This window comes from Parasteatoda tepidariorum, chromosome 5, assembly GCF_982258835.1.
Source record: "Parasteatoda tepidariorum strain Cologne lab strain chromosome 5, Ptep-v5.0, whole genome shotgun sequence".
In the NCBI taxonomy this organism is placed as follows: Eukaryota; Metazoa; Arthropoda; class Arachnida; order Araneae; family Theridiidae; genus Parasteatoda; species Parasteatoda tepidariorum.
The window spans coordinates 77,564,258-77,576,493 of record NC_141759.1 but is presented as its reverse complement, the minus strand read 5'-3'; the positions used below and the strand labels follow the sequence as shown (position 1 = coordinate 77,576,493).

Genomic DNA, 12,236 nt, shown 5'->3' with positions numbered 1-12,236 from the left:
CGTTTGTTCTCGTATCTATCTTCAAGTGAAGACCATAAAGATTCAAATGTATCTTGGGCTGACTCAAGGCGTTTTGCTTCGCCTTTGAGGCAGCTTTTAAGATAGCACAATCGTTGCGTGTCGCTCAACTCTTTATTATTTCCAATAATAGAATTAAATTGAATTTTAAAATTTTGAAATTCTTCATATTTTCCGGAAAAGAAAGGTAGGGGTAAATCCGGAATTTTATATATGTTGGTACATGAAGCATTTGATTCCGTTTCATTGGGTTTATTATTATCAATTTTAGAGAGTAAAATATTAATCTTTACCTCTATTTCTTCGATTTCATCTTCTATATCTTGAGCAACATCTAGATTATCTTTCAGATCAATTTCTTCCGGAAGTAGCGTATATCCTTTTATCAGTTCTGATATCGATGCTTGTAGTTCCATTGCTACTTTCAGTTTCTTTTTGAGAATGATGGCAGCGGCGCTTGCATCCTGCTGCGTTGAATGTTCTTCCAAAAATTTTTGGATTTTGTTTATTTTTGTTTTAATTGCCCCACGTTGGCGATTAAGATTTGTTATTGACTTAATTGTGCTCATATTGAGGCTAGTTCTGCTCCAGGTCGCTAGGACCAAAGATGTCGGAGCTAATAGAGTCTAGTGGACTGTAACGTTTGGTAATTTTTTATTGAATGAGAAAAGAACGCTAGAAAGCTACGCTTGGCGCATTACAATCTCGCCAATGAGGGCGCGGACAGCTTACAAAAATAATTATCTAAAGTAAAGTATTTATGATCAACTGAGTATTTTTTTTAACTTAGATTTAACAAAAAAAATATTATCTTTTTAAATATAATTTTGTTTCGTTTAGTTAAAAAATATATAATAAGAAAAATCTGTTTTTTAAAAATCATAAAGAAATCAGCTTACAATTAGAATCTCAAATCAATTATTATTAGAAATGCTGTTGAAAAAAACTTGTTCGTTTCTGTATTTTGTTCATTATTATAGTAAAATTCTTGATAAAAAAAAAATTGGCGCTTTGTTTTCTTTACCGCCAATATTGGCCCCTTTCTCTCCTTTTTTTGCTACCTCATTCCCCCTACTAACTTAGAGTAACCTAGTTTCTATGACAACGACTGCAATCCAGTCTACCTGCCTTACTCTCCAGTGCCAACTTGAGGTGAAACGGAGTAAAATAAATATGCCGTTTTAAAAACATCTTGTTTTGTCCAAAAACTGACAAAACACATGATTCTACTACCACTATTTATATTTAACAACACGAGATTCCTGCAAATAAGGGGCCTTTCTGACGGAGCAGTCTTGCCAATTCGTCAAACGCTCTGTCGCGTTGAGATATCGGGTTCGAATCCTGCAGTTGCCCTAGATTTATCTTCGTGATGTCTTTCTCTGATTTGTGCTATATGTTTTCCAACTAGACAAGTATTTGTCAAGCCATCTTCATAATGAGCACAGAAATCTGCATGTGTATGATTAACAATAAATCAATGAATATTTCGTATTAAGGTTTTTAAATTATAACTCAAAAGAAGAAAAAAATAAAGGAATTTTTTTTTGTTAGTATACTCATAAAGTTTTAGCGTTTGAAAATCTACTTACTTTGTAAAATATTTTTCAAAAGTGGATCAGTTGGCATTTCAGGGGTCTGTTTAGAAGAAATTTGGGTCCGTTAACGGACCCTTCACAAAATATCTTTTCATAAAAACGGACCCTTCACAAAATATTTTAACTTGAAAACGGACCCTTCACAAAATGATTTTTCTTTTAATCGGACCCTTCACAAATTTTTTTATCTTCATTGTTATTTTGTTAATCGAATAAACCCTTTCCAGGGCAGAAAACAAGAAAGATTGATGTAAACGAATTGTTTATTTTTTAAAATTTAATTTTTTTTAATTACAATTTGACAGTTTTGAGCATAATCTTGTATGTCTATACAATTTAAAAACTCCTTGAAAAAATTTTATTTTTGCAATAAACGGACCCTATTTGCACAAATTCATAAAAGCGGACCCTGGTTGAAAGAATGTGAGTAATTTTTTCACAATTTCGCGAAAAACGGACCTTTCACAAAATGTCTGGACGGACCCCTGCATTTGTGGTTTTAATTTATCAAATGGATAGTCGAGGTGGTTCGGAGGATAGAGATCGCCTCCCAATGAGGGGACCCAGGTTTGAATCCCAGTGGTGGCAAGTTGTTAAGAATTTTGCTTCCTGCTTGCACCAACCACAATGCTGCCGTAAAATATCTTCAGTGGTAGGCGGATCCTAGGATAGATTCTCCTTGCTGTCGGGCTAACCGTGGAAGATTTTTGTGGTTTTTCTTTCTCAAAGTAACGCAAATGTGGGTTAGTTCAATCAACAAGTCCACCACAAAGGTAGTTTGTCCCAATGCCACAGGAGCTCTCTTGTCTTCTGCGTTGAATTCAAAATTACAAGGTTACAGAGTTGAACATTGAAAACGTAAGCTGAGAATTGGATCGGCTGTTATACGCCGGTTATGAAATAAAGTGGTCTTCTAGATGCCCTTTATAAAGGCAAGTTCGTTTCAATGCTAGGTTCCAAAATTCCCTTATACTCTGGGTTGGGTTCAGAATTACAAGGCTATGGAATTGAAAAAAATGGACTACTTTTAAATATCAGTATCAGTAGTGTTTAACAATAATATTTATTCTAGATGTTTTCCAATCATAGAGGAGAAATCAATGGGCCATAAATGCCATGACTATGCGTTATTTTTTCATCCTTTATTTACCTCTCGTTCAACGAGGCGTTAACATATGAAAAAAGTTACACCCCTGCATTCGATTGTTCATCAAACATATTTTCTTTTCTTCGCTAATTTCCCACCACTTTTTTTTCCTCATCTAACTCTTCGGATTGTTTTCACTTCTTTTCATAAGTTTATTCACAGGAAATATGGGAATGGGCGTTAATGTTTTTTTCTTGTATGAAGAGAGTTTTAAATTTTTTTTCGCAGACCGATATAACCTCTGATGTGTCATCGCAAACCATCGCTATGATTTTTATAATTGTTGCTTATTAATATTTTATTACCACTAGATTATAAGGCCAGTAATTAAGACATGAAAAAATCGTGTTTAAAGTTGTAGCCATTGTGAAAAGCGCGAAATATCTTTAATTGGAAAGATTATGTCAAATCAATTATCAAAGGGCTGGGATAGCCTGGTTGGTAGGGCACTGGGCCCATGTCCAAGAGTTCGTGGGTTCGATCCCCGCCGGCCGAAGATTCCCCATGTAGTAAATGGTGACTGATGCACGTTAAATCTGTCAAGTATCAAAGTCCTCCATGTTCCCATAACAAATCAATACATCTGGGGGTACTGATCCAGGAGTTTCCTTGCCTTCTGGATTGGTTAAAAATTACAAGGCTGCGGAGTTGAACATTAGTAGTCGTAATCAATTCTCAAAAGCCGCGATGGCTCAGGGGATAGAGCGTTCGCCTTCCAAAGCGGCGAACAGGGTTCGAATCCCAGTCGATACGAATTCCGCATCCGGTTTGTACCGACCATAGTGCTGACGTGAAATATCCTCAGTGGTAGATTGATCATGGGTTACAGTTCCCTTGCCGTCAGGCTAACCGTGGGAGATTCTCGTGGTCTTCCTCTCCATGTAAAGCAAATGTGGGTTAGCTCCATCAAAAAGTTTTCCAAGATGGCAAATTTCTCACAATACTCGATCCAGGAGTTCCTTTGTCTTCTGGATTGGATTCAAAAATTACAAGGCTACGGAGTTGAACATTAGCAGTAGTAGTAAACCCATAAAATTGCATCGGCTGTTCAACGACGGTTATAAAATTAAAAAAAACAATTATCAATAAAGCACAATTAGCCTGTCACAAACAGCACATTTTTCTTCAAAACTCTAAAATGGAACTCAAACTTAAACGCCAACCTTTAGTGCCATCTCCCCGTCACTCTTAGACAAACTCAAAAAAATGTCAGAATAAAATACTTCGAAAAATAGCGCAAGCAAGATCCAAAATACCCAACGAAAGAATATGCATCGCAATCTCAACATTGCTTTTTTTAGACCATCGTATTGCGAAGCTTAATTGAAATTTTTTTTAAAAAACCCAGAAACTGTGTTGCAGTAGGAATTCATGAAATTGTTATTTTTGAAAACATGAAAGAAGACATAAGGCTGCTTATTTTTGTAGCGACGCATCTTTATGTAGAATGCAAAATATTTAATTTTCTTTTCACTCCAATTTGCATACCAGTTAAGCAAAAGTACCACTTTAAGGTTAAATCTTCAAGATGGATGGGAAAAGGGTCGTAAACGACCTCAGACACCAAAATAAATTTTGATTGTGATGTGTTTAATAATTTAATAAGATTAAATGTATAAATTCTAATTCTGTCCTGATTTAAAAGGTTTTTAAAATAAAAAAATGGTGGATATTATTTGAAAATCTTAATTTTCTTTAATTAGTTACAAATAATTTTTCAAAGCAGACATTTAAAGGGATGCCTACTTCTTCAGAGATATTTTTCAAAGATTAAAAATGCGTATTCAAAATGTATATTTCAACTATATATTTAAAATATATTGCTTACCACGACATTTAAATATTTTTAAAAACGAGCTTATGAGCAAGTTATGATATTTTTAGGTGTTTAGCGAAAATTTTAGTACTTATTTAAATTTTTTTTTCAATCCATATTTCACAGCCACTGCAAATATTGTGGAACGCTACAATTTCCAGGTTCACATGATTTTTGAATATTAAAAAAATCATGAAAAAATATATAATAATGCAATTCAATAGTACATTTACTAAGTTTGAAATCGAAATGTTAAAACTGTATGAGGGAGATCGAGTTTAACGAGGCGCCGGCAACCCTTACAATTTTCTGATATGAAGAAACACCTATCGTAGCTTTTAGCAACGCGCTACAAAACAAGGTTGTGATTTTGTATCTCAATGTTTTCCAGGACTGTAAAGATTACAAGAGAGTATCAGATAAGTTTTAAATTGCATAACTGAAACTCACTCGTTATTTTCCTTTTATAGGTTGGTGGAAAAAAGAAGAAATGTTGAAGCTACTTCTAGGACATTGGCAGGCCCACAGAGAGCCTCTCCCCTTCGTCCTTACTGATGATCCTTTATACTGTAGTCATCTCACCAAATCCCCATTTCCTGAAGTCTATTCCGTCAACAGGGTTAACCCTATATTTGAGGACGAAGAAGAGGACACTAAGAGCGTCTCCTCATCCATCCATTTAAAAAGATCCCTCAGCGAAGAGAGGAGAGAAAACGAAACAAGAGCTTCTGATGATACTGGTTATTCCTCCTGCAGTCATCCAAAAAGTCTGACCACAGCAGGAAGCCTGACGGACGATGTCGTTTCTTTGGAAGCACGACACATGAGCTCCGATTCTGATGAATGCTCCCAACCAGAAGCAGTAATCGTATCGGCTGACGTTCACCGTGTTTCGTACCCAGAGGACGTGATTGTACTATCTTCGTCAAACTCTTCCAATTGTAGTCAGACCTTCAGTGCCAATTCATACTTCGGGGGTAGCAGCGAATCGTCACAAGATCCCTTCGACAGTTTAACTATGTCAAGTACGGTTACAGAAAACGTTACCAACAACGATTACTTGCCGAAAAAAGAAGTGAAAATACCAAATTCAGCAGTCAGGGAAAGGTTGCAGAAACTGTTGGAAAGAGGAAACGATCGCCCTGAAGAAGTTTTTCTAGATTCTCTTGAAGTTAAACCTCCCGTGGAACCGGACATGGAAAAAACTAAAACTGATCTAATGAAGTCCCTTACCAGAGCCCTCAACACCAAAGTGCCAAATAGAAGCAGTAATTTGCCGCAGTCAAATAATTCAGTCACTCGCACCGACAGCGCTTTAGACTTAAACGACAAATCTCTTGATCGTAGGAGTACCACTAGTTCTACCACACCAAAGACATTAAACTTCTCAAACAAATCTACCTCGAACGGAGTTACTCGCCAAGATGATTCAAGTGGTTCAAGTTCGAGTAGTTACTTAAAGCCACGAAAATATCAACAACGTGCCGCTAAACACAAGGACCATAAACGAGAAAGCACTTCAAGCACTCAAGATTCTTCAGATTCGAAGAAATCCCATAAATGCAAACTGTGCGAAAATGTTCACAGGCCCTTAGCCTTTCACCAATTGCTCCCAGGTCACTGGAGTTACGACAATGTTTATCTGCCCCAAATTCCACGAGGTATGTGCTGTTCGTGCATGCATCGCCACTCTTTTCCACATTCATCTGATGATGACGTTTTTTACCCTATATATTACCCTCCAGATATAGCTAGAGCAAGACATTCATGGGCGCCATATCCTAGTTCCCAGATGCATCTGGACAGCGCGGGAAAACATCACAAATCCTCAGAAGATCGAAGTACGTCAACATCCAGTAAAGAAAATTCCAAAGATAGCCCAAGGTACTCGCCGGATGGAAGTTCTCGAGAAAACGAGAGCACGGATTCAGGGCAGCTTAAAAAGTCGTTATCAGAAAGACGATCCTTGAGAGAACCTAAAAAATGCAAGTGCGAACACTGCTTGGCATCAGTACTCGACAAAGACAAGTCGCATCTGGCGTCCCACTCCTGCCCCTGCTGTTACATTCCTCATCGAAGAGTGAAATTCGCTTCTGACACAGATCTTTCTCAACACAAGCATATACATCCACCTCCTCTCCGTCTTGGAAAGGATGTCGATAAACTAATTAAAGGTGAACCTATAAATGCGGCTTTTGTAATGAATTTGCCACACTTAAACAGTCACGTCATAAATGGTGGTCAAATTACAAAAGAAAATGGCTCAAAAAATAAGAAAGCCCCACAAATAGTGCCAAGAGGATTAAAAGAACCCATAAAGGTAAATTAATATCTTTGAATATCAATTTGAACAACTAAACTATTTTCAGAAAACAAAACATAAACATTGTATTTATTATTAATAACGTTTGGTCACCGCAAGTGACCAGCCGACCTGCAAAGTGCAGTTTGCAGCTTTTAAACATCCCTCACGTCACAATTAGTAACATTTGATACGTTTATCAGGGTTGCCACATAATCTAGAAAAAATTTAAAATGTGGATACAAAGATTTCATAAGATTATCGTAAATTTCGAAGCCTTTATTTTCACATCAGTTTTAGGTATTCAGTAGGTCAGTTGTAACACAAATATTTAATTTTCAAATATTTTGATCGATGGTAATTAGTTAAATCATTTTGATTCCTTGATATTTTACTACCATTTTTAAAATTTTTTTGGAAAGTGGCAATCCTGTTTATTTATTTAAAAAAATATGTATCTATGGGATTATAGTTAATTATCGGAAAATATAAGTTTTTCTTGACTTAGTGCCGCACTTCCTGTTGTTTCTTAACTTAGACAGAGACTCTTAATCATCTTTTCTTAACTAACATGGGACATGCGCGTTCATTGTTTTACTCTTAGAATACTAGTTGTGTGCCTGCTTCGTAGAACTTAGCTTGAACATTCAGAAGAGATACTCACTGAACACCACGCATAATATTGTGGTAACACATAAATAAATTAGTTTCACCCCTTTTTTATATCAATAAATTCATTTTTTATTAAATACATATTTTATTGTCAAGTATTGATCAATCCACCTATTCAAAATATTAAAAGAATGTCGACAGCAGTCTGGAAAGTTATAAAAAGTGGTGGCGAATATTTCATAAGGGTTAGAAATTTCAAGAGTTTTTTTTATTTCAGTTTAATGTTGTCCAGAAGTAAGATAGTTGGTCAGTTTTAACAAATTTATTTTGCAAATATTTTTCACTAAGTAGGGCTAAATTAAAGCCTTTTGTTATGCTTAATTTTTTCAACGATTTTAATTCGCTTTCAGACTGTGACCACCCTACTAACGGTCAGCTCACGTAAATTTACGTAAGGATTTCTTAGACGGGCAACACTGATTTATACTTTTGTTCGAATTTGTAGCATTAGTACGATGCATTAGCTATTCATTTTGTGCACTTTTTTTGGGGTATCATTAGTTATAGAACTATCAGTGGTTAAAGCGTCCTATAAAAGATTTTTTAAAAAAGGTAGAAAGAGAATTCAGACATTTTTCTTCTAATTGTTGAGTGAAGCAAAATATTTTGACAACCTGGTCATAATTTATGGATTTATATTTAGTTCAGAAACTTGTTATTGAAAGTTGAAGTTAGATTATTTGATAAACTTAATGAAAAAATGTGTACCAGTTCTCAATTTTCAACAGGACGCTGCGACCACTGTACTATCAGGGGTGCTATGACCTGAAACATTTTTCAAAAGTGGTAGCAAAAAAAAATATAGATAAACATAGAAGAGAAATATATATGTTAGGAATTATTCGTATCTACAAAAATTTGTTTCTTCTTTCTCTTTTTTAATTTAAAGTAAATATATGAGTAAGCAAAATATATCTCAGGATTGTTTTTATAATGCTCGAGTGAAAGCTAAATATAAACATTTTCAGTAGTCTAGCCTAGAAAATTCCTTGAAAACGAGAATGGCAGAAAGGCATTCAGTGGTATCTAACTTTTATTTAAAGTTCAAATTTTCAATATGGGGATTCGAAAAGTACTACTTACAAGTGACAATTTTTGCACCTTGTTATGCCAGTATATTCTGATCGGAGTTGGCTTCCGCATTAGATAACTACAAGTAATCATTAATTACTACCAATCAACAATTAATTAAAAATAATTAAGAATATATGAGTAATTAATTGTTAATTAACAATCGTTTACTTACTAACAATTATTTTGTTAATTTATTATATGACAAATATTACCAAGAGTGAACTTTAACTAATAAATAAATTTAATTGATTTCAAAGTGGCGGTCTTTGGCAGTGATCTAGAAAAGGAAACGCTCATTGAAATTCTCAACAATGAGCTACATGTCGTCTATTTTTAATCTATCACATTCTTGTCGAAGTGATTGCTTTAGTGAGTCCAAACTTTTGTGTGGTTTAGTTAACCCTTGTCTCCAAAATGAAATATACACTCTAATCCATGGGATTGAGGTCTGACGAGTAGGATGGACATTCATCAAATGATGTCATGCTCGGAAAATAAGCCTTACACCACTTTTTTGAGCTTACAACCTAGTACAAAGTTTGGTTGAAACTTCCAGTTTGCATTTCCGAAAGGCTTTTTGGCCCGCTACAACAGCTTCTTGAATGTCCCCCTGGTACGCTTTTTCATTCATTTTAATTGAGAGGATTAACCTGTTAGTGCCCAGCGTCATATTTATAGGACAGTTTCCTTTTTCAAAAACATATATTGTAGTAGGACAATTGTTTCAATTTTGTCTTTTATCTAGAATTAAAAGTTTCCCTTCCACCACAATTTATTAGTAATTTAAGTTTCTCTCACTAGATGTATATCTATAAGGTGCAGGGACATTTCGAACTAAAATGGTAGCAAATAGTTGATATTAGCCATTCAGTTGAATAACATATTATAACACTTATTTCATAAAACCACTTTTTGCACCACTTCAATATAAAAAATCGGGATAAAACTATGTATCTACTACTATTTCTTAACACTTATATTTTTGTGAACTTCCATAGGACATATAAATATTCTAACTAGAGATAAGTAGTGATGGCTTTGGTAAGTTTTTCTTCTTTTAAAAATTTTTTTCCCAATGCCCACCCGATTGCCACTCGTCATTCAGGTATCAGTAGGTCAGATTTGTTGGTCACTCTTTCAGGGGCACCATATTAGGTTGGCCAACGTTGCTCCCGCATTAGGTCAGTTAAAACTAAAAAAAAAATTCCTTGTCCGGGATTCGAATCCAGGACCTTTGTGAGTTGAGATCAGCTCCCTGACTACTACGCAGTCAGGTCGGCTTCTTTCAAAATATAATGAAATATTTTAACAACTATTTTATGTTTTCCAAAAATAGACATTTCTGGTTGGCAACTTAGAGGGATGTCTTACACCATTACACCGTTACAAACCATTTGGACAGTGTAAACTTACATAAAAATTGCACAAAACAGAAAGAATTCAGCGAAGTGTGAAAGAAACGCAAGGAGGGATAAATTATCATTAAATCTCAAAAAAGAAATACAAATTTATTTTTATGATGCATTTTAGAAACTCAAAATAACTCTCTTTTTTGTTTTTAGATGGATGAACTTTACAGAACATATCCAATAAATTTCAGAGAATGGGAAGCACATTACAGACGCAGTTATCTTCAAAAAAGAAGAAAAAGGGCTTTAAATATGGTTGGCATGGCTATAGGCATCATATTGGTTGTTGGCATAGCAGTGGCACTGACTTTTGTTTTTCTTCGAATCAAGCGTCCTGCATGATAAAGACTATACTTAGGAAATAATACAAATTAAATTGAATATTTCAATGCAAATAACTTACCAGTGACTATGTGGACTTCATTAAATTATTATATCCCAATCAATGTGATTCTCTTTTGTATAACTCAATTGGAAGATAGTGATGATATTAAGGCTGCTTTTCGAAGTCATCATACGGAATAATATAACTGTTAAGCCTAACTTTAGTCAGCGCCCTCTGCACTAATTGAGAAAATGGCGCAAAAGTCACTGCTTTGTGAATCTGAAGAGCATTTGCGATGTATTTTTTAAATATAATCTTTGAAATGTTACTGCAATGCTGCATATCTAGGCACATAAATATTTGCAAAATTTAAGAATTATTCGTCAATTTAAAAAAAATTTTCATCCAGGTGAACAAATTTTGCCAAAGTGGCGAGTTTTTAAATATTTAAAAGCAGATAATTCTTTACAAGGTGATATATAACATTTAAAATTAAATCTTTGCTTCGAGTTCAAGGCAAATGGTGGCTATTTTTTAAAATTTTATTTAGTGAAAGAGCTTTGGAAAACACCCATAATTCATAGTTCTTCAATGCCTTTTAAAGGAATTAAATGGGTTTAAAAGGAAAACAAAGTCATATTTATTTTAATACCATAAGAGAAAATATTTCATTTAAACTTGGAGCACATGCAAAAAACTTTTGAAATGTTTCATACAATTTCTAAAAAATTCTGCTAATTTTTATTGGTTTTTAGAGATTTCTTAGAAAAAAAAAAAGAATCTTCAGGACACTTTAGGATGCAAAATTTCCTCTCGTCAGTTCGCCATTAGCAATCAAATGTTTAAAACTGTCCAATCAAATGTTTGTTTCTTGTGTCTCAGTGCAGTGACGCACGGAAGTCAACAGATGGCATTTATCTACCATTTGGGACAAAAATGCCCCAGTCACACACTTTCTCACCTACAAAACCATTGTTTTTGAAACCATGTTTTGTCATGGTAGTAAATATGCTTAGATTTTTAAATTTTAAAGTTTTTTTTATAGTTTCGGGCACCAAAAATTTTTTTCATGCTACAGTACAGAACCCGTTATCCGGAAATCAAAAAACCGGAACGAAATTCGATACATTTTCCTGCCATTTAAAAAAAAATAATTTTTTTTTCCTCATAAGATTTTAGGATTTTTCTTTCTGTTTTGAAAGATGTTTACCTTACCATCATTTTGGAAATAATCATTAGTGTATTACTTCATCGTTTTTTCTTTTTAAGATTATTTCCAAAACCTTTTTTTTTTTTAGTTGGGTTTAACAATAAAAAAAAAGGCTTTTTGTAGACATTCAGAAAACTGGAAAAATCAGTTATCCGGAATAGCGATGGTCCCGATCTTTCCGGATAATCGGTTCCCTGTACATTGATAAACATTTCAACTCTTTACAGTCATATTCAATTTATAAATAATTATCATATTGGTCAAAATTAATTTTTAATTGCACTAAGGATTTTTTAATAAAATTGAATTTCTAGAGGAGTTGTGTACGAAGAAAGAAATTTTTTTTACGTGTTCCCTTACCAGGGGTGATTGTGAACCCAAGTCAAAATTCCGGAAAATTTTCCGAGTTTAAAAAAAATAAAAAATTAGAAAAAAAATTTAAAAAATTGAAAAATTAGAAACAAATTTAAACTAGGTTTTTCTAGGAGAAGTAATTAAAATTTACAAATATGTCTTTCTTCCTTGAGTTTATGATTATAACTATTTACTGATAAAAAATGTATCTGGCTCTCCCTTACAAACAAAATAAACTATGTTTTTAAGTTCCACCTTTGAAAATTTGATTTACGGTAACTTCTGTGATCAATGATTTTTTGAAACGTCTG

The 12,236-nt window shown here is 34.2% G+C and overlaps 1 protein-coding gene across 3 annotated transcripts in view; it reads left to right on the top strand.

The window, feature by feature from the left end:
• Nucleotides 1–11,905, top strand: part of LOC107454538 (uncharacterized) — a 125,393-nt gene extending 113,488 nt beyond the window's left edge. For all 3 annotated transcript variants that reach the window (XM_071185484.2, XM_016071765.4, XM_016071764.4), the window contains 2 exons: nt 5,050–6,899; nt 10,190–11,905. In XM_071185484.2, coding sequence (XP_071041585.2) covers nt 5,070–6,899; nt 10,190–10,378 — 2,019 coding nt within the window. In that variant the 5' untranslated portion in view covers nt 5,050–5,069 and the 3' untranslated portion in view covers nt 10,379–11,905. The remainder of the gene's footprint in view (nt 1–5,049; nt 6,900–10,189) is intronic.
• The last annotated feature ends 331 nt before the right edge of the window (nt 11,906–12,236 follow it).